This window comes from Apium graveolens, unplaced genomic scaffold, assembly GCF_009905375.1.
Source record: "Apium graveolens cultivar Ventura unplaced genomic scaffold, ASM990537v1 ctg4787, whole genome shotgun sequence".
Classification (NCBI taxonomy): Eukaryota; Viridiplantae; Streptophyta; class Magnoliopsida; order Apiales; family Apiaceae; genus Apium; species Apium graveolens.
In genome coordinates this window covers 27,304-50,379 of record NW_027418685.1, presented here as the reverse complement: position 1 = coordinate 50,379, position 23,076 = coordinate 27,304, and the positions used below count along the sequence as shown (strand labels likewise).

Here is a 23,076-nt window from a genome sequence, read left to right as displayed (position 1 = left end):
CATATAATAGAAAAATCGTTAATTTATTTATTAAAGCTTTTGTTAACTATAATATTTCAAATAATGATATTAATATTATGTGATGTGAATGTGAGTTAACAAAAAGCAATTTTATTTTTATATTTTGGCAAGTATATAAATGAAAAAATATAAATCTACACATTCTCCTCCAAAAACGAGATAAAATAAAATCTACACACATCCATTGGCTTCACAGTTGAGATGACCTCCATCATCACTCCAACCTTAAATCAATCACCACCCATGAACCTCATTCACCACCACCATCCACCACACTCACCATTCCTCCACATTTCACCATTCTTATCTTCTTCCTCATCTCTCAAATTCAAATGCTTTAGTACAAATATTAATGGTGAAAATAAAAACCAACAAGAGGGCTTAAAGATGTAGTGTATGGAATAGTGGATGAGCAAGTGCAGAGTCTTTTGGAGAAAGAAGAGAACAAGGGGTTGTTGAATGGGTTGGAAAAAGCTGCTGAGAGAGTTGAGATTGCAAGAATGGAACTTGCTGAGATTGAAAAACAAGAAGCTGAGGCTAAGAGAGTTCAAGATTATGTTAAACAGCTTGAAGCCAGGGCTTCTGAGGTAGTAAAATCTCGATAAATGAATATTTGATAAATGGATGAGCTAGATAAATTTAATATCTTTTTTTTCGGTACTGACATAATAGAGTTTAACTGATCAAGATTATGTTAATCAGCTTGAAGCCGGGTTTCTGAGGTACCTATAGTAAAATCTCGATAAATGAATAAGCTCGATAAATTTAATATCTCTTTAGGTCCTGACATTCAATAAATGAGTAAAATTTTCCGGTTCAGAGTGTATTTATTTATCATGTACATTTTAATTCAATTTTTGTATGTAAATGTAGTTAAAGGTCCACTCTCTATGTTAAACAGCTTGAAGCCAGGGCTTCTGGGGTATAAATATTAAATTGTACAATATCGATAAATTAATATTATTATAGGTCCCAACCTACTTAACTGATCTCATAAATGAATAAAATTCTCGGATCATGTCTATATTTGTTTTTTGTTTATATGTAATGGAGTAGTGTATATTTAGGTATATTCTCCCTCTTTAGTAGAAGGGTCTCTCTGCAGGAACCAAAAATTTATTGGGGGGGGGGTTTTCTATTAAGTATGTTCAATTTCAAAAAAAGAAAATGTATTATGTGATGTTTTCTATTATTTATAGAACACGATTGCTTTGAAATTCTGTAACAGTTGGAACTATATAAAAGAGTTTATGTAGTAATTTGTATACTATGCGTAAAGTTAAAGTTTTAATCTTTTTGTCGAATCTTAGGACATCTAGTACCAACTATGAAGGGCACAAATATTTGTGTTGATATTTACAACATTTGGTACCGACATAAATTCAAGCGGGGAAGATTGCATTTGTTTTCTTCATTTATAACATCCAGTACTAACTATGAAATGGGGCTTCTGAAAAACCTGCTGTCTATTGTTTTTTTTTGATAATTGTATGCTTGGGATATTCAGTGGTTGAGATGCTTAGGCAATGGTAGATTTGTGTACTTGTTAATATCTGTATCAGCTATTTAACCTGATACTGGTTGGTATGATTTCATAATTTTGAATGATCAAGCGAAGCGACTGTTAGTATCCATGAGAAATGCTATGGATTGTTTGATTATTTAAGTTGATATTATGTACTTATTAAGATATATAATTCTCTATTTATGTTACTCTAGTAATAAGGCTTATGCTCATAAATGACACAAAATACAAATATGAAGTTTAGGATAAGGAACACTTTTGAATCAGTCCTAGTTATTGATCTCATAGATATTATAGTTCTTGTTGTATAGAATACCAGTATGAGTATAGAATAAGGACCACTCTTCAATCAGTCGTAGTTACTGATCTCCAAAAAATTATTAATTTACTGATATTTCGTCACATTTGGTCTTGTACATCAGAATTTGAATTTTTTTTTTTAAAACAAATAGCTTTCCTGCATATACCAGAAGTCCCAAGTTGCTTATCAGGAATGTTTTCAATTATGAAGATTGAAGAATGTCAGAGAGAAATTCTTGAAGCTAGTCAATTAGTGAAAGAGGCAGAGCGCTCTTTAGCTGTTGGACCAGATGACCTCACGGAGAATGAAATCAAAGCAATCAGAAAGATAAAGAACGACTGGAGTCTATAAAAGCTGCAATCGTTGCAGCTTTAGTTGGGACATTAGCGGGGCTGCCTTTCTCCTTGGCTCGACCGACCAACATTACCGAGCTAATAATCCCTTTAGGAATCACTTTCGCCAGTTGTGCATTATATGGTGTACCTACAGATATGTGATACGAAGAGATTTGGAAGATATTCACCTGAAGACAGGGCAGCTGCAGCGTTTGGCATCGTTAAAGGTACATTTTTGTTATCTATCATTTGAAACATCAAGCCGAAGTATAGTTAGTAGTTTGTCTGAGGCTAATGAAAACTTGATTGCTACGCAGGCCTAGCTGCTGTTGGAGGGCGGACCTCCTCTGGAGTTTAATGCTAATAGTTTTTGTCCCATGCTTATGATGGTGGAATTTCTGTGTCTGAGAATCTTTTGATTTTTCTTTTTGCTACTGTTGGTCTGGATTTTCTGTATGAAATTGCGGATTATAAGCCCATTTCCTATCGAAAGTTCGGACTGAAGAAAGAAAATAATTAGTCACTTCCGGATACATTCTTTAGATAATTTTCATCTTCATATAATGTTAGTTTATCTTAAGAATTAAAGTGTTACTCATGTGCTGGTAGGAGGATCAAGTACGTGCTCATCAAGAATTGTAAATAGATACAATGTAATTTTTATGCTCAATGTTTACTGCAATTGACTTCTACTGTGATTTCGTGTTAGCACCATATTAATCCTTGTTGAGTTTCATCTGATATAATAAGATTTTTGAGTTATATGATTCACGATTGTTTGAGGACAATGTCAAAGATATGATACTTATGTGATACCCCAAGTATCCGTTAAACAACCAATGGTGTATTCAAGGAGGAAAAACAAAGTTGGAAGGGCAAAAGAGTAAAATACTAATTTGGGTGAACAGTGGGATAAAAAGAAAGGGGTCAAAGGGCAAGATAGTAATTGAAGGGGGGAGAGAGTTAAAAGGGGGGAGAAGCTAGGGTTTGGGGGATGAATTGTTTTGTGTAATAGCTGAGATAGGGAGGCGCTGGGCGTCTCGAATCTGTCCCAGTAAACTATCAATATTCGTGGATCCATTGCTAGTATTAGTAAAATTATCTTTTCTCTTTGTTAAAAACAAGTTAATTCATTACAAAAGTGTTATCAGAGCACCTTTCCGATGGGACCACCGACGATGAACCAAGAGTAGAGGAAATGGAAGGAAAATTAGCAGATCTGGAGACGACGGTGTCGACGATGGTCTCGAACGCCGTGGGAAAAGGCGTGGAGCTATGAAGCATTCGTTTACCGAGGTTTAATGCGATGGATACAACCAAGCCAACAAAAAAATTGGGGGCAGAGCTGGATCTTGTGGCTGAGCGTTTAGAAGGAAGGATTAATCGCAGCCGGGAGTACCAGGAGTCGTTAATTAACAGCATGAGAAATGAGCAGGCCAAATTCCAAACCAAGATACGCAGCACTTTGACGGAACTTCAAGCTATCCACGTACCCATAAATGAGAAGCTCGAAGGCAGTGTAAATCAACCAGGCTCGGGGATTATGGGCGTGAACACTCCTGTCCAAGGTATTCCTACTCCTTTACTGGGTTTTGATGATAATGGATTAGGTTTTCGTGTTCGACATTGGGACAGGGTATGGTGGAGGTTGGGGTAGGAACGAAGGTAATGGTTCTGGAGGAGGTCCTGGAAATTGGAGGTTTCGTAAACTGGATATGCCAGTGTTTGATGGTAGTGATCCAGATGGTTGGATTCTTAGGGTGGAACGCTATTTCCAGTTTTATAAATTAGCAGAAGAGGAGATGTTAGATGCGGTAGCAGTAGCACTTGAATGTGATGCTTTGAGGTGGTATTAGTGGGAGAACAAGAGGCACCCAATTCGTCGTTGGATTGATTGAAAACTTTCATTTTGCGACAATTTCGTTCATCTAGTGGGGGATCACTATATGAACAATGGCTCTCCACCGTGCAAAACAACTACTGTGAGTGAATACAACCGAAAGTTCATTGAGACGGCGTCTCCGTTAGATCGTGTTGCTGAGAATATCTTGTTGGGGCAGTACAATAATGGGTTGAAAGAAGAAGTGAAAATGGAGGTGTGATTGATAAACCCTATGAGTTTAGAGCAGGCAATGGAAGTGGCTATGCGGGTGGAGGAGAAAAATCGTGTGGCAGGAGGGAGAAAATCCGGGCTGGGTGCTATTCGTACTGGGTCATTTATGAATTTTTCTAAAGGAACGTCATCAACTTCGCAACAATCCTATGGCTTTCCTACCAGCCCCCCTGTGTCTCGACCTTGGAGTGTAAGATCTCATGAGTCCCAAGCCTCTGTCCAGTCCCCAAGTGAAAGGTCCGCATCCAGGAATGTGCCAGGAGAAATTAAAAGGCTAACAGAAAGGGAACTACAAGAGAAGAGGGCCAAAGGTTTGTGCTATTGTTGTGATGTCAAGTGGTCCATTGGGCATCGTTGCCAAAAAAGGGAGTTGAGTGTATTGCTAATAGAAGAAGAGGGTGAATTCGAAAGGGAAGACGGGGAAAGCCTACCTTCAACCCCAGAGGAAGTCATCACAGAAGTGTCTTTGAACTCGGTGGTGGGCTTGTCGAACCCCAAGACCATGAAGCTAAAGGGAACAATAGGTGATTATGAAGTGGTAGTGTTAATTGATCCCGGGGCGACACACAATTTCGTGTCACTCGAGTTGATTAAGGAGTTGGGCCTTCCCGTGGAACCAACGGGGAAGCTTTGGCGTGTGTTTGGGTAATGGAGACTCGGTTCAAGGAAATGGCATATGCCGCAAGATGAAGTTACAGTTGGAAGGGGGTGTAGAAGTGATATCAGATTTCTTACCTCTAGGATTGGGCAACTCAGACATTATTCTAGGGGTGTAATGGCTAGAAACCTTAGGGGTGGTAATGACAGATTGGAAGAAGCAGGAGATGACCTACAACATCCAAGGAAACCCAGTGACTCTAACAGGGGACCCCTCCCTTATGCGGTCAAAGATCTCGCTAAAAGCCATGATTAAATCGATGCAAAAACTAGGTGGGGGATTTGTTGTAGAATGCAGACAGATGGAGGTTGTTGCGTTACAACAGACAGAGACATGGACTCCCCAGACAACTGAGGAAAAATCAGGAGTCCCGGAATTTTTGAAGAAAAGTCTGAAGCAGTATAACCGAGTATTCGAGGAGCCTCAGGGTCTGCCACCAAAACGAGCTCATGAGCATGCCATAAGATTGAAGGAAAGTAGTAGTCCAGTGGGAGTTAGGCCTTATAGATACCCCCAGAGTCAAAAGGATGAAATAGAGAGACTCATCAAGTACATATTGGCTGCGGGAATCATAAAACCATCAATAAGTCCTTTTTCAAGCCCGGTGCTCTTAGTAAAGAAGAAGGATGGGTCTTGGCGTTTTTGTGTTGATTATAGGGCATTGAACAAAGAAACAGTTCCGGATAAGTACCCAATTTCGGTGATTGATGAGCTACTTGATGAATTAAATGGAACAACCGTGTTTTCGAAGTTAGATTTGAAGGCGGGGTACCACCAAATAAGGGTTCGGGAGGAGGATACTCATAAGACGGCTTTTAGAACACATGATGGGCATTATGAATTTTTGGTGATGCCATTTGGGCTAATGAATGCGCCGACCACCTTCCAATCGCTTATGAATGATGTGTTCCGTCCATTTTTAAGGAAGTTTGTGTTGTGTTCTCGACGATATTTTGGTGTATAGCAAAAATAAGGAGGAACATTCCACCCATCTTGAAACAGTTTTGGCTAAATTGAAGGACCACAGTCTAGTAGCAAATCGAAAGAAATGCGAATTCGGTAAAGAGTCAATTGGATATCTCGGGCACGTCATCTCACACAAAGGAGTGGAAGTGGATCAAGATAAAATCATTGCAATTCTGGACTGGCCTCAACCCACTAATCTTTGGGAGTTGCGTGGTTTTCTGGGGATGACCGGTTACACCGAAAATTTGTATTACATTATGCCCAGTTGGCTCAACCCCTCACCGAACAACTTAAGAAAGACAATTTCGGCTGGAGTGAGGCTGCAACGCAAGCCTTTAACCACCTCAAGGAAGCCCTGACCCATGCCCCAGTACTTCTATTACCGGATTTCAAGCAACCGTTTATTGTCGAAGCTGATGCCTCGGGATATGGGGTAGGTGCGGTGCTTATGCAGCAGAACAGACCTATAGCATTTTTTAGCAAATTGTTGGGGACACGAGGGCGGCAAAAATCAGTGTACGAAAAAGAACTTATTGTTATTGTGTTGGCAGTCCAAAAGTGGAAGTATTACCTATTGGGAAGGCACTTTGTGGTACGATCTGATCAACAGAGCCTTCATTTCCTAACCCAGCAGCGAGAAATTAATGCAGATTATCAAAGATGGGTTGCTAAGTTGTTAGGGTTTGATTTCGAAATACAAATTAAACCTGGGGCGGCAAATCGAGTGGCTGACGCTCTATCCAGGAAGAAAACAGGAGAGGTAGTGTTAAGGGAAATGGTGTCGATACATGGGGTTTCGTGGGAACAGTTAGATAGGGAGATTGCAGATGATAAAGATCTGCAATTTATCATGCAAGGGTTAAAGAAAGCTAACCCAGAACCCAGCAAGTTCCACTTGGTCGATGGGAAGTTAAGGTATAAGGGACGAATAGTGGTGCCAAGATCTTCAAAGGTCGTAACTCAACTGCTGGAAGTTTACCACGACTTACCTGTTGGGGGTCACGCAGGGGAAGTAAAAATGTATTTGAGGTTAGCTGGTGAATGGTATTGGAAAGGGATGAGAGGGGATGTGACAGCTTACGTCAAAAAGTGTATGACATGTCAACAACAAAAGGTTTCGCAGCAATCACCAGCAAGGCTATTGCAACCCCTGCCTATTCCAACTATGGTGTGGGAAGATATAACGATGGATTTTATAGAAGGACTACCAATGTCCCAGGGCTACAATGTTATATTGGTGGTTGTCGATCGATTAACCAAATATGCACATTTTTTGGGTCTTCGCCATCCGTTTGATGCTTTCTCTGTTGCTAAAGTTTTCATTAAGGAGATTGTGAAACTGCATGGGTTTCCAGGATCAATCGTGTCGGACCGAGATCGTATTTTCATCTCAACTTTCTGGAAAGAGCTGTTTAAGCTACAGGGCTCGACATTGAAGCGCAGCACAGCTTACCATCCCCAGACGGATGGGCAAACCGAAAATGTGAACAAGGGGTTGGAAACTTATCTTCGATGTTTCGTAGGGGGTAAGCCTAAAAATTGGGCCAAGTGGCTTCACTGGGCAGAATATTCTTACAACACCGCCCCTCATCTCTCCACTAAAATTACCCCTTTTAAAGCATTGTATGGCAGAGAGGCACCACCCGTGCTGAGAATCGACAGAGGTCAGGCAACAGTGAACAGTGTGGAAGAAATGCTTCTCGAAAGGGACCATATTTTAGATGATTTGCAGTTTCATTTGCACAGGTCTCAACAACGTATGAAGCAAGCTGCTGATGCACATAGACGTGAGGAAAGTTTTGAGGTTGGGGACTGGGTATTTCTCAAACTCCAGCCATATAGACAACAATCCTTGGCAAAAAGGCCTTTTGAGAAGTTGGCAGTCTGGTACTACGGGCCTTTCAAAGTTATCTTGAAGATAGGAGCAGTGGCCTATCGGTTAGATCTTCCACAAGATAGCAAAATACATTCAGTTTTCCATGTCTCGCAACTTAAAAGAGCTGTAGGCCATGTCCCAGTAAACCCAACTCTCCCATACCAGCTGAATGCAGAACTGGAGATGATGGTCGAACCTGAAGAATTATTGGAAGTGCGGCAAGTGCAACAAGGCCCCGTTGTAAAGATGGAGACTCTGATCAAATGGAAGGGATTACCAAGGTTCGAGGCCACCTGGGAAGATGTGGAACGGACAGCATTGCAATTTCCTGTTTTCCACCTTGAGGACAAGGTGAATCTTTGGGGGCGAGGTAATGTGATACTCCAAGTGTCCGTTAAACAGCCAATGGTGTATTCAAGGAGGAAAAACAAAGCTGGAAGGGCAAAAGAATAAAATACTAATTTGGGTGAACAGTGGAATAAAAAGAAAGGGGTCAAAGGGCAATATAGTAATTGAAGGGGGAAGAGAGTTAGGGGGGGGAGAAGCTAGGGTTTGGGGGATGAATTGTTTTGTGTAATAGCTGAGATAGGGAGGCGGCTGGGCGTCTCGAATCTGTCCCAGTAAACTATCAATATTCGTGGATCCATTGCTAGTATTAGTAAAATTATCTTTTTCTCTTTGTTAAAACAAGTTAATTCATTACAACTTAAAACGGTTAAACTTGATTAATCGACTGTTTTACAATGATTTATTGTTGGGCATCAGCAAAAATCAAAGTGAACTGTGTGTGAATTTTATTGTTGACATGATTCACGATTGTTTGACGACAATTTTAAAACAATGGTATTTAAACTTGATTAAGCAATTATTTATACAATATTTTAGTATTGGGCATCAACAAATTAGGAAATTGATACACTGTTGGGGATCATCAAATCAAGAAATCATCTATCTGAAGAGATTTCAAAAAACTCGTGAGTTATGACCAATACCGGGTATACAATTACTGATTTCAAACCCAAAGATTAATCATAATACTCTCAGAGTACATCAAATTTCCACTGATATAATGTGACTTCTGGACTTGGTGCATGTTTGGATAATTTTAAAATAAGTAACTTATAACGGTGCATGTTTGGATAATTTTAAATAACTAACTTATAACTTAAAAGTGATTTATAATTGATAAGTTGATAAGTTATGTAAGTGTTTGGATAATTTTACTTATAATTTAGAATTCTTTATATTTAAATGAACTAAAATAAATAATTTTTAAATATAATTATCTTAATTCTTATATTTTAAGTTGGATTAACATTTAAAAAATATTTTTTAAAACTAAAATTAATAAAAAAGCTAAAAATAAAAAATAAGTTGAGAAAAAACACATCATTACGTTTATAAGTCATTAAGCTCAGATTTGTCAAACAAGCCCTAACGGTTAAAACTTACTTTTACACTAGAATGGTGTAAACGTGGGTTCGAGATGGTACGACAAGTGAATTCATAATATGTAGAGTTTCCCCAATAACTAATTAACATTCATGAATAGCACTACCCAGAAGCTTAGGGCTTGCTGCTTATCTATCTGATTCCAGTTGGATACATTAAAATTTATAATAAAAACCTCCAAGTACTCGCACATTGGAAAATTTTGCAACTGTACTTGGATTGAAAACTACATGAACGACATTTAAGACTATATATCCGGTGCTAATTTTCTTGCAACTTTATGTTATAGCAGCTCCCTAACTTTCTAGCACTTCCATCAGTTAAAACTTTTTCTATCAGATCATACTTCTTGCGGTTAGCTTTTAGGGTTTCTCCATGCTTATTATGAAGTCTCTCTTCTTCCGCCAATTGTTGCTACAAAAAAAAACAAAAATAAATTAAAACAGTTTAATAACTATGACAGATTTGAGGAAGGCTGGAGTCTACCTTGAGCAAGAAAGCCGCCTCACTGGCATGGTATTTAACAAGTTCTTTGATCTGTTGTGCTACCTGAAAATCAGGATCGTTTTCTTCCAACCATCGACATTGTATCGTTCTACCTGGCTTCCTTGGACGATCTTCAAACATCTCTATCTCGGCTGGAAATGCCCTTACAGGCCTTGGCATCCCAGATATCATAAAAGGAAACTCGGCAGTTTCCTCTACAATTTTCAAAGCCTGCTTTTCGGTTTCCATCTCCACTAAGGCAGCAGCTGGCATATTACTAGGTCCAACGTAGTTATGAATAAATTGGACACTAAGAACATTTCCAAATTGATCCAGAGCAGTTTTCATAACAGCATCAGTTGCTAGAGGTGAAAGGTTGTCAACATAAACCGTCCTTTTCACCTTCTCTCTAAAGGCAGCATATTTTTCTTCATCCGAGAGTTCCATGGCAATAAACTACATGAAAAGCAGAGAACAATTAAATACTACCTAATTTCTACAAGAAGTTCATCAGAAAATTTCCCTTGGATAAAACCTTTCCGAAAGCTAAATCAGTCACATTACATTACATACATATAGCCTAATCAAGAAATGACCAAAACCAATTTTGTAACACCCCAGTCCCACGTCGATAAAATTTGGAACTTCTGTTCATTCTATAAGGCCAAATACTACTACTTATGTGCACCAACAAATCATGATCTTTTGGGGCTTGTGGTGGACTTTTGGTAAATTGGCTGCATTTGGGCCCGTATGCTTTACCTAATTTCGGACACATAATCCAAACATGACCCGATTTTGGAAAAAGACAGGAGATTTGACCCGGGTTACAAATTTATGACAACAAATGCTTTATTAAGAGCAAGTCCAACAAGGTCCTTATATGTCGTCCTAAGTTAAAATTTAAGTTATTTGACAAAAAAAGTTGTTCCAATAATGTCCTAATGATACCTTGTATATCACTACATCAAACTCTTCAAGCCCTATTTCTAAGGCACCACTATGCATGCCTTATTTCACTTCTATGAATAAAAAAATTAATTTCCCTCCTTTTTTTACACATCTCTCTCCTGTAATCTTTTCCCTTCCCCTCCAATTGTATTCAGATACTCCCTCTCGTCCATTATATAGGGTGTTTGGCTTTTTTACCGTATTTTTAAGAGCTTTGAAAACATAGTTAGGATTAACATTTTTCAAAGCAATTGAGTTGTGTGCAAAAAATCAAATGACCTATATTGTGGACAAGAGGGGGTATATTATACGGCATTCACTAGGACATTGTTGGACTTGCTCTAACAAATAACGATCATATATTACATACTTTAATATTTCAAGACTACATCCACATAAACTGAAACTCAATCGGGGCAGTATTCAAATATTGAAATACATAAATAGTGTTCTAATGTTGAAATACATATTTACGAACCATTACGACTTACTAAGGCCGTGCAATAGTTCGAGAACAACTATAAGTCAATAGTACAAAACCATTACCACAATGAACCAATCAAAGTATCACAATAAATTCTTCCAAAACAAAACTACATTCCGAATATAATCGAAATTACAAAATCGTAAACTAACTATTAACTACTACGATCAACAAAACTACCAAAGACTAAAAAAAACTCCAAAAAAATAAATAACTAAACTGTCTCCCAATCCAGAATCAAATACTAATCAAATAAGTATTACCGAAGCTCGAAAAAAATCAAGCAGAACTACTCTAATACCACAAACAAGTTAAAAAATGCAATTCAAATATCTACAAACAGCCAAACAGGCCATTACTCAATTTCTAAGCAATTGATCATCTACAATTATTCTCAATGTTGTGATAATTTCAATAAAATTAATTTTTGCGACACAATTAAAATTAATAAATTCAAAAAATTAGGGTTTATATGTGTGCCCAATTTAAAAATAACACAAAACGAAGATCATTGTATGTGCTGATAATCAGTAATGTATACATACAAAATCAAAAATATATACATACAATAAAAGAAAAGAAGAAGATAAGAAATTACCGAGCAGAGAGGTAGAGAGAGCGAAGCGACAGTTTGAAACTTGAAAACTGAAAAGCACTGTTTAGTTTAAGGGGGTTATTATGTTTTTTTTTAATTTGTCTCTGATCCGTTTTTATATTAGATCGTGTAGTTTATGTAATTTTGAACTTTTTTTAAAAATACCCAAATTCAAAACGATTTTGCAAAAATCTTGTCACTTTTTAAAAAAAATTGTAAAAATATTTTGGGTTTTTTTGAAAAATAACCAAGTCTAAAAATATTTTTTCAAAAACACTGTTATTTTTTAAAAAAAATTGTAAAAAATATTTTTTAATTTGCAAAAATACTATTTTTCAATTTTTTTTGCAAAAATACGGTTTTTGTCTACTGAAATCAACTTGATGTAACATTTGACGAGTTTCTATAAATACATGCAATCTCAAATGCAACAAAAAAAAACTTCATTACTAGTTGCATATCTGGTTGATTTTGGTTGATTTCGTATTTTTGCCCAAAAAAATCTGAAGATAATAAAATCACAAAAAAATTTAGAAAAGTTAGTATTTTTAGTAAATTCTCAAATATTTTTTATTTACAAAAATAATGTTTTTCAAATTTTTTTTTGTTAAAATATGATTTTCTGCAACTGGTCGCAACCTACGTACAACCTCAGATATAATCAAAAAGATCGATATAAGTAGTTGCATATTGATTGTCCCGTATTTTTCCCAATATTTTCAAAAAAAAACTTAAAAAAATCAGTACTTATATCCAAAAATATTTGAAATACATAATATATATGTATAAACCAAGTACCTTCATTTTAAAATATTTGTTAAGTTATCATTTCTTCTGAATTGCTTTGATATTTTTTAGGTGAAGATCATCACTTGGACTCGGTTATTTGTAAACTTAACTTGATTAGTGTTTAGATTTTACTATCTCAAATGAAATGTGTAAATACTTGTGAAATATCACACAATCTATCCCACCGTCTATTGGTCTCCTAGCATATCATTTTCCATTGTTTCATGGTGCAGCATTTGATGTAATGTTACAACTGTCATCTCACATGCTATTGTTCTGATGTTCTCATGTTCATGTTGGTCTAGTCCTTCTGCCTACTAATCATGCATTTACATGATTACATCCTGTATTCATAAAAATTTCACACTTTTCACGCTAATTATCGGGGAAGGTAAAAATTCTAAATTGTTTCTCTTAACTTTTCTTAACAATTGTTGTTTCAGTCCCGTGCATATAGATTAACATCTCTCTGTGTACATAGCAAATTGACAATGCAGTATCAAAGGTTTGGTCTACTACCTAAAGTTTGTATGAACTATAAAGAATACAAGTTTTTGACTTGGGATCATCCTAGACCCTTGTGCTATTTACCCCAAACTTTAAATAGTAGATCTTGGGATGTCATATTTTTTGTGCTATTTTTGTCATCAATATGTGGGGTTCACTATTAAATAAGTGTCCACAGATGAAGCTGCCAATCACATTACATGATGCTCATGAATATATTAAAAAAAATGCCTTTCAACTTGACATTTCACAGTCCAATAAGCTAGATCTCTATCACTATTCTAGCCAACTGTATATAATCTGTCCCTCAGTACTTGTATTATAAACCAAGAGCCAGAGAGAAATATTGACAGAAATGGGGAGTCTTGGTTTTCATAAACAGCCGCTATGTTTTACAACTCTCCTGTTTTTTATGCTGATCCAAACTCAAGTCTTGTGCTACCAATACAAGGTTGGAGATTTACGTGCCTGGGGACTTCCCTCTTCATTGAATAAAAATGTCTATGCCAAATGGTCGAAAAAATACAGCTTGAAGATCGGAGACTCTCTACGTAAGTTATCGATTTCTTGTTTGATTTTTATTCTGATCACATTGTCAGTCACCAGCTCTAAGTATTAATCTTGTTTATGTTGCAGTTTTTCTGTATCCACCAAGTGAAGATTCAGTTGTGCAAGTAACGGAAGAAGCTTATAACAGCTGTAACATTGCAGATCCAATCGTGTATATGAACAATGGCAACTCTGTCTTCAACATTACTTCTCTTGACAACTATTATTTCACCAGTGGACAAAAGGGTCACTGTGAAAAATATCAGAAACTCAAGATTTCAATGCTTTCGGGTAATGGATCTTCTTCAGCACCAGCACCTCCTTATGATCCAGCAGCATCACCCTCTTATCAAAATGTGTTTGGATCAATCCCAGCACCGCCTTCTTCATCGCCATCGATCAACATTCCAGTCTTCTTGTCAGTAGCCATGGGGTTCCTGGTTTATGTTCATTAGTCTTGGCAGCCATATGAAACAACACACTAAATTTCAACTGTCCATTCTAAAAATACTTCATTCATTATAGGTTCAATACTTAAATTGATTCTTTAACATATGTGTAAGATTCTTTGTTATGGCAAGCAGTGTAAAACTCTAAAGGGGACCAATTTTGTACTTCTACAAGTGTTATAAAGTCACATCTGTTATATATTTAATGCTTATTATGTTTCTTTGTTTAAAGAATAAATTTAGTTTTCCGAAGTTTAAAGAGTATACTAGAACAAAGGTGAACATTTCCTTGTGATAACTTTTTGGACAAAAAGGTGCCATTTACGTGACAATATTTGTAAGGCATGAAAAAACTAATGAACAGAGATGCCATTAACAATTCCTGTCAGAATTTACAGAGTTGATACAAGAGCCTTTTCATTTTTTGTGCTAGATAGAAAGCCTCTATGTAGTTTCCATCGAACACAAGGTTAATCTATGGGCACAACACATTTGTATCTAGCATCAAAATTAACTTCCAAAGCAACCAAAACAGTGATGACCAACCTAGTATATAGACATTATGATTAAGATTTTCTTTCTGGGCTATCCTCTCAGTATTGAGGTCCGTTAATATCTTATGTAGGTTCTGGAATGAACTCCAAACAGCTGTGACCTACTATTGTGAACGAACACAGTTAGCTTGTCATTTCCACATCAACATTTACTGGTTTTTTGTCAGGTACATAGGCATAGGCCGCTTCTTGAGCTCTTTCTTCTGCAAACTGTGCTGATGTAGATGTTGATTCACCCCCTTTGGACATATTTCGTGGTTGAGGCACAGTAGAGTCCACTTCCATAGCAGAAGGCCTGGGAGGAGATTGAGGTTGGACCTCAACTTCTGGATATGCAGCTTTGAACCTCGCTCGGAGCCCTTCATCAACCAACCGTACTCCATTCAGCTGATTCCCTAGTGACATCCACCTGATTTATGCAAGGAACTGGTTAAAGGGAAATCCCATACTACAGCTAACGCTTGCAAAACTGGAAGAATTTAGCTCAAATTTAATTGCAATTTGTCACCAAGAACCAAACAATTTAGCTTAAAAGTGACGAGTTTAAAACTATTTTCTAGAACAGCAAAGCACTCAGCACATAAAAAAATATAATAACATTCTTTTGCAGGAAGAGGCGGAAATCAGCACACCCGTGGCTTTTTAATCTAGTTTTAATGTTTTATCAAACACCAATTAATAAATCTTTATTAAAAGCAATTGCTGAAGAGGCTTAGACAGTTAACCCCGTCGCAGGGTCACAGGCCTAGATTTCTTATATCAAATAAATCTTTGTTACTAGAAATTGCTTGACAGGTTTAGCTCTTTTGAATTGGAAATTTTAAAACTTGGGTATATGTATATATATTGAAAGAGATGTAGATACTTGTATTCTGCTGCGAATTTCTACAATCGAAATCATCAACTGAAACATAATAAATATCAGTCTTAACATACTCGCATCTTCCTCCCATTTCATTATACTGTACTGTAATTTATTCAACTTCTTATAAATGCAGTAAGCACCAGCTTTATGCCAAGGAAGCATTTACAGGGCACCAACAATTATTACCTCCATCAGAAAAGGATTTTTTAGTACATACTGCAGTGCAGATATAGGGAACCAACATTTAATCATTTGACTCCACTTTGGGTCCTTCATATACGGAAAGATAGAGCTTCTGCTCTTTCTATTGGGAATAGAAACTCATTTTGCAGACATCAGCCAGCTAAAATGGTGAAATTATTTGGATAGTTACGCATCATTCTATTCTACTTCACACCATATTTACAGCAAATTTATCCGGTAAAAAAACAGAGATGATCTTGGCAGCAGGAGATGGCAACGGTTGAATTCATTTATCAAAAAATTCAAAAGCACTTCAACTAAAAATTGGCAAGAAAACATACCCTGCATGTGTGTTATGCATGCGAGCAAACAGCTCAAGCTTTCTTGTCCTTGGGCTTATCCTCTCGAGCATTGGGTACATCTATGAAGTAATAGGTCACTATATTAGTGCTAATTTCAAATCTTTAACGACACTTAGAAAAAACAAAACTTGATTGCCCAAAATATGTGCAACAAATATTAAAAGGATGAAGCCAGATACAATAGAATTATTTATTTAGGTGTATTATCAATGGACTCCTTAAAATTAGAACAGTAACCATTTTAAAAGGAAAAGAGCATGTGACGTCCTTATTCTCTGCATGCTTGACCTTTAGTCTTCAGGGAATAATACAGGGGAAAAAAGCAAAAAAAAACAGTTTACTTTGTTTCAGAAGACCTAAATTATCTTGATTGATCTGCAATTTAGATGTCTTCAAATTCATGTGGCCGCTCATGACTGTGTATGCAGATGCTGCCCCAAAAAGATTAAGATGTTCCTGAGCCAATACTTAGTAAGGGTTTTTATTTATCCATGTTCATTGATCAATGTATATAGTACAGAAATGTATCCTAATTTAACCATTGTGTATGTGCAGTAAATCAACTCTATATTATTAGCTTGCTTAGCAAAAAACTATATATTAGCTTTCAAGTGCTTTGCTTCGTACATGCTTTGACAACTTGAATATCTGAACATTTCTGAATTGTTCTGGTCCTATCTTCATTTTTTATATTAGTGTTAGATATAAATATAAAAAATTATAAGCTTGTAACAAGCATCTAACAATTAGATCTAGATAAAAGGACATGCACGTATTTTACCTCGTCTGGCTTGCGACTTGTTTCTCGAACCTCGGCAACAATCACATCAGTGTCGATGTTCCTATTTACAATTGGATCTCCTTTTATTCCAACAAGGCAATGCTCCTTGCTATGGTTAAGCCAGTGACCTGTGCGTCCTGTTCTGATTATTCGCTGAAGTTGATTAGTTTTCACCCAGATGATCTCCTCCACACGCTTATACCCCCAAAGGTCAAGACTGAAAATAGAAGAAAAGATGCAAAGCAAACAAACTAAGATACAACATTGAAGCCACTGTCCAGCATAACAAAAAGGTGCTGTAGGATATCAACAGAACAGTATGCACGAAAATGTTTGCTCTAGCCCAAACATCATTCTCAAGGACACAGCATAGAGGGTTAACTATTGTATAGGCTAACATACATAACATCATATTTATAAACGAAAGTGATACACAGTTGCTCACGGAAACAGTACAAAGCTTAAACTATTGTATTAAGCAGGCTAACACATGATATCAAATTCAAAAATTGAAATGAAAACAAACACATATTTGCTCTATACGGTGATACCTATAATTGTCTCGCAATTGTTTGAATGTCTATGCAAGCATGTTCATACATAATGTTTCTATATCTAATTGCTGTGATAAGATTTGGACTGCTAATTGCTAAATAGACATCTAGACTAAAGGAATATGTAAAATCTGAATGACAAATTAGAAAATTGGCCGAGTAGAAGTGACCACAAAAAGATGACATTAACTATTGTGATAAAAGTTTAATACACACAAAGAAAGCTTATAAGTATTCAATGATCTACGTGTAAAATTTGACACGAGATTATTAATATTAAGGACTTGTTTATATAGAGGTGATAATTCTTTGATAGAGAGAGAAACTCACTAAATGCATTTATCTAATGGTTGAACTCTTAAATTAAACACAGGTCATCACAAGACTGTTTTTTTTTGCTAAATTATTACAAGACTGTTGTGAAAGGCACTAACGCACAAAAAGTACAAGAGTCGATATTAAAGTGGAAGTCACTAAGCACGACTAAACACACTTTTTGGGCCAATTTGAAACTTGCATCAAATTGCATCTTTTTGAATTGCATTTCCAGTGTAAGAGTGCTTTTTATAACATTGCATTTTTACACTCCTACTTTGAGATAAACACAAAACAATATAATATACACTTGACTAGTGTATACCACAAAGTTTGGCCTGTTGACACTCGAACTTGATCTTTTGATTTTGTTCAAACAGATTTCAACATAATTAGAACACAACACTCTTAGCCAGATATTTGTACGTTCATGACTAAAAAGAGAATATTTAGCAAAAAAAAAAAAAAAAAAAAGAGAAGACATGATCTGCAATTAAATTAAAGGGATAACCAAATAGTTTCAGTTAAATCACTCTTCAATTAAAATGCACTTCATATATGTGCCATATCAATTATATTGAACAATTTTCTAGCTAAAAGGCTTATTTTAACTATCTACCTCCGAAGTTAAAATCGAACCATCAGCATTTGATAGTCAGATTTAGGGAAAATTTTAGGGTTGGATATGCATTTAAGGCTTTAAGTAATGCAAAAGTTGAAATTTACCTAAAGGGTGCTACGACATGCGAAAGGCAGAAAAAGAAGAAGCAGGGAACAGACAAGGAAGATAAAACAAAATCATATCTAATGAGTAATGACTAATCAATGAAAAATCTAGGGCAAAAAGGAGATCATAAACTTCTATAACTTGTACTCTCCAAAAATATACTCAGCCCAAATATCAATTTTGTCATTATAAGTCAGAATGCATGTGGTGACATACCATTCTCGTCCAAGCTCCATCGCTCGTCCAGTTACCCAAAGAAATATTAGACCATCAGTTTGCAATGCAGGAACATTAAGGGTACGCATTTCATCATCAGCCATAGTACCATAGGGCAATTCCATATGAATGTCCCATGGTGGATCTGCCATTATAACTCCATATTGCCCTAAAATGTCCATCCTGAAGTTGCGAATGTCACAATTAATCCACTGTGATTCACCAAGCTCAACTTCCGAACAATATTCTGCACGTTGAGGCTTGAGCGTCTTTTGAGGAATTCCCATCATCACTTGTGATATATCTGGAGTTGAGTCGAGCTCGTAATGAACATACTTACATGTCTATCACAGAATAACAAATATGTGAATTGTTAGTAAAGTAAATCACAAGAATATTTTTCCCTGCATATATAGTGTTTAAAGAACACGGAATTCACCTTCATGTGTCGGCATGTATCCAGAAAGGAGCAGTCCCCAAGATTAACATCGGTATGGGGGGCAATAATGCGCCGAAAATGAACCTGAGAACATGAAAATTATTTAACACCATTAAATAACTGTGGTTGCTTCAAACAGAGTAGTTCCATAATTACAATTTCCTTCTTTTTACATTCCATCAAATGAACATATATAATTGTGTTCATTAACAGCTTTTAAGATCAAATCACGTCAGTAGCCACTGCTGTTCATGTTTTAGCTATCTTATTTGAATTTATAGTCATTGCTGCAAGTTATTAAAACCACCATAACAGGCCAAAAGTCACCCAGAGTTGAAAGCTGACTGAACCAGCACGCAAATACCTATTAGGGCGTCATTTGTGACAATATTTAAAAAGTACCTAACATAGATCTAGCTCAAAGTAATATATATCTGATTTTTAGAAGAGTAGACAAAACAATTTCGTTGACATTTAGGATAAGAATATAAGTTGACTTCGTTAGCAACAGTTGCGTCCAGAGTTTGTAATAAGTTACGAAAGGACAAGAAATGTAGCTATACTGACCTTCTCACACGCAAAAAAGGAACCAGATTGACGTCTACAATCTTCTTTGGTAAGAGCTGAGCAATACTCCTTTACTTGGGAACCACCTTTGCTTTTGAACTGAAATAATTGCAATACTAATTCAGTCAAAATGGTAAAAGCACTAACAACGTAAGCCAAAAAAAAAACCAGGGGCATGCAGAAGTACGTACTGTATACATTCATAACTACAAAGAATAATGTCCACATAATTTGCAAAATATGGAAGTTTCCACAGTAACATAAATTATTAGCCACCTCTCATTTTTTACCAGCTTAACCAACCAAATCAAAACGTGTGCGTGTGTGTGGGCCTATGTGTATTATTTCCTAACTAGAGACAGGGACTAATATCAAAGAAGGGACAAAATGCCATAATACATTGGCTTACCCACTTATTTACATTAAAGGATAAAGATGGTTCGCAGACAACTTAATACAAAGTATCAAAAATAAAAATGATGCACACAATCACATTAGAATGTTCAGCTATCATCTTAACATGTAGACTACTATCATTTCCATGACATAAAAGAATGCAAAAACACAGATACTCCATGTACTCTCCCATATCCTCACTGTATTATCAATTATACACACCTAAAAAGGAGGCAATAGGACAGTCTATGATTTGATCGATCAGGAATCCACAAGTTTCGATTTTCAGCCGCTTCACATTATTATAATAATAATCATGAAAAAAAATCGTTTTATGCACCAATATGTCCTAGACACCATTTGCTCACAAAACTTAAACATTGTTCTACATTACAAGCTGTCTACCATGTGTGATTAAAAAACCACAGAGAAAGTTGCTGCAAATTAAACTGTGCTTAAAAAATGCAGATGCCAAATGTCATTATCAACAAACGCAAGTTTGTTTAATTCATCAAAATGGCAAATGTATTGTGGGCGTGTGTGTGTTTTAGAGCTCTTCAAATAACAAACCTTAGCTGCAACAGCAGTTTCTTTAGCAGTAGGGCGATGAATGAGGTCCAGAAGCTCCTCTCCAGTTTTCGATTTCTGCATTTCCTTAAAAGACTTCTTATTAAGTAATGCTTCGAGATCCTTCAAATCATCCTCCTCACTCCTGGGCGGCTTCATAGAAGTCGGACTAGGACCACCAAATTGTCCATTCGGACCCATCGGAGGCCTATGCATTGGAGGAACACCCATCATATTCACCATTCCTCTTGGTCCCCTTGGACCCATCATTCCACCCGGACCTCCGCCCCCAGGAAACATCGGTGGCATTCCCTGAAAATGTGGATCCCCGGGTCCCATCCACACATCTGGCATCGTTCTACCCATCGGACCCATCCCAAACATCCCCTTATTATTATTATTAATATTATTAAACTCACCTCCTCCCCCTCCTGTAACCCCTGTCTGCTGACCCTGACTCGTATTCCCCTCACTCTTAACAACAATCTGTTTACTCTCCGGTAACTCCTTAACCAACCTCCCCCTATCAATCTCCACAACCATAACCCTTGACTTCCCACTCACCACAAACTCCTCCAACTCCACTCCGCCATTCTCTTCCGCAATCGCCCTCAATGCCATTTCCACCCCACCAATCCCCCCTTCCCCACCCAACTCCCTCAACGCAACCTTCTCCACCTCACTCCCACCCACATTATTCTCCAACTTCATCAACACAGTCGACGAATCAATAGGCGTAAACGGAACCCTCTCCATCAAACAACCAGCAACCATACACCTAACAATCGACAAAAACTCCTCCCCCCACCCACATTCCCATCAAGATTCAATCTTTCCCCATCCCCACTACCTGAAACCTCATTCGACTTACTCAAACCCTTAAAAATCTCATCTTTCACCCCTAAAGATTGCGAAACACCCTCATTCTTCAATCTCTCAACAGATTTGATCTGGGTTTTTGAAATCTTGGGAACTTTACTAGGAATTGGAAGTGGGGTTTTAGATAAAGGTGTAAAAGGCTTACCACTAAAAGAAGATATGACTTTTAATGAAAGATCAATTTCAGACACAATGTCAGGGACTTGAACTTGAAGAGAAGCAATTAGATCCATCTGGGCATTGTGTAATTTGTCTATTCTTGATTCTAGCTTCTCTTTCATCTCTGCTTCTTTGTCCTCCATGTTGGTTTGTTTTCAATTTGGATAAAGATATGTGTGTGTGTGTATAGGTGTTTGATTTGGGTTTTTTGTGATTAGGGTTTATGAAGGTTTTTAATTTAGAGGGAGAAAAATAAGGTGCTGTTTGGAGCAAGTGCAATTTTTTAATGAGAAAATTCGAAAAAAATTATGAGCATGTTAACTTTATACTATTACACTCTAAAAAAAACACTTTTTTCTCTTTTCTGAAAATTGTTTTGACATGTTGTAAGATTTATTTATAAAAAACAGGTGTTTTTTAAAAAAAAAACTGGCAAAAATTGTCCATAAAAATATATAGATAGAGTCTTACTCAAATACAAATTAAATTAAAATAAAAATTATAAATTAATCACTAATTTACATACTGAAAATCACTGAATATAATATTAAATTATATATTAACAATTTAGCGGCGATTACTAAATTACCAAAAAATAATCACTAAATTATATAAAATTGATCAATAAATAAGTGGTGGCATCTACATAAATATATAAATGAATTATTTATAATTACTAATTATATCTATATCAATCACTAATTGGTCACTGATTTATAATTTATATTTTGTTATTAATTTGTATCTGATCACTAGCCAAATATGCACTTAAATTTTGTAAATAAGACAAAAAAATGGCATTATATATTGAGGAGTATTCTTTGGTTACACAATTTTCAACATTGTTTAAAAATATAGTTACGTACAAAAAAAATTGAATTTCATTTTTAAAATATATAAACTTTAAGTATATTGAAATTTGGAGAATTCTTGGGAAAAAAAATCAGGAGAACTCATGACATATAAGTACAAGGGAACATTAATTCACCGAAAGGTGGAAATATAATTTTGGTAGTGTGATAATAGTATGGTTAAGTTAAAAAGATTGTAAATATAAAACAAAAATCGTAATTTCACGGATGCATTTATTTAACAACTTGATACAAACTAAGAAGTAAAACAACTTGTCACCAAGAATCTAAATTTGTATATGGTTATCAAATGTTGTAAGAATTATAAAGAAAATAACCTCATTTATGTTACCAAGAATTTGTGTATGGTTATCAAATATTGTTAAAATTATATTACAATGAAGATTTTACTCATATTTTTTTGACGAAAAAAATTATATTACTCAGACAAATAGCTATCAAACAGGACTCCAAATCGACAGGAACAAACTTTCTATCGAAAATATGACCCGGAAATAACAATGATTTCCTGGCTAAACAGTGAGCGGCCATATTAGCATATCGTGTAATAAAATATAATTTAATATTTAATTCCACTAGCATT

At 36.2% G+C, this 23,076-nt stretch overlaps 3 protein-coding genes and 1 pseudogene across 3 annotated transcripts; 2 read left to right on the top strand and 2 right to left on the bottom strand.

Annotated features, from left to right (window-relative positions):
• The first annotated feature begins 199 nt into the window (after positions 1-199).
• LOC141702206 (uncharacterized) lies at positions 200-2,685 on the top strand (annotated as a pseudogene).
• Positions 2,686-9,282: 6,597 nt separating this feature from the next.
• LOC141702202 (ASI1-immunoprecipitated protein 1-like) lies at positions 9,283-11,853 on the bottom strand. The gene is made up of 3 exons (XM_074505897.1): positions 11,767-11,853; positions 9,734-10,189; positions 9,283-9,661 (listed from the first exon to the last, which is right to left on the bottom strand). The coding sequence occupies exons 2-3, from the start codon at positions 10,178-10,180 to the stop codon at positions 9,509-9,511; spliced, it is 600 nt and encodes a 199-aa protein (XP_074361998.1). The 5' UTR covers positions 10,181-10,189; positions 11,767-11,853; the 3' UTR covers positions 9,283-9,508.
• Positions 11,854-13,333: 1,480 nt separating this feature from the next.
• Positions 13,334-14,278, top strand: LOC141702204 (early nodulin-like protein 8). The gene is made up of 2 exons (XM_074505899.1): positions 13,334-13,610; positions 13,696-14,278. The coding sequence occupies exons 1-2, from the start codon at positions 13,415-13,417 to the stop codon at positions 14,061-14,063; spliced, it is 564 nt and encodes a 187-aa protein (XP_074362000.1). The 5' UTR covers positions 13,334-13,414; the 3' UTR covers positions 14,064-14,278.
• A 130-nt stretch (positions 14,279-14,408) lies between these two features.
• Positions 14,409-21,869, bottom strand: LOC141702203 (N(6)-adenosine-methyltransferase MT-A70-like). Its single transcript, XM_074505898.1, is given in 8 exon segments — positions 14,409-15,020; positions 16,001-16,080; positions 16,803-17,019; positions 18,615-18,958; positions 19,054-19,137; positions 19,621-19,719; positions 20,587-21,393; positions 21,396-21,869. Coding segments are annotated over 8 exon segments (2,286 nt in total). The 5' UTR covers positions 21,765-21,869; the 3' UTR covers positions 14,409-14,734.
• Between the last annotated feature and the right edge of the window lie 1,207 nt (positions 21,870-23,076).

Coding starts and splice junctions, on each gene's coding strand:
- LOC141702202 (XM_074505897.1), bottom strand. CDS start 10,180: ATGGAACTCTCGGATGAAGAAAAATATGCTGCCTTTAGAGAGAAGGTG. Junction 9,662..9,733: donor AGGCGGCTTTCTTGCTCAAG/GTAGACTCCAGC, acceptor TTTTTTTTGTAG/CAACAATTGGCGGAAGAAGA.
- LOC141702204 (XM_074505899.1), top strand. CDS start 13,415: ATGGGGAGTCTTGGTTTTCATAAACAGCCGCTATGTTTTACAACTCTC. Junction 13,611..13,695: donor GAAGATCGGAGACTCTCTAC/GTAAGTTATCGA, acceptor TTTATGTTGCAG/TTTTTCTGTATCCACCAAGT.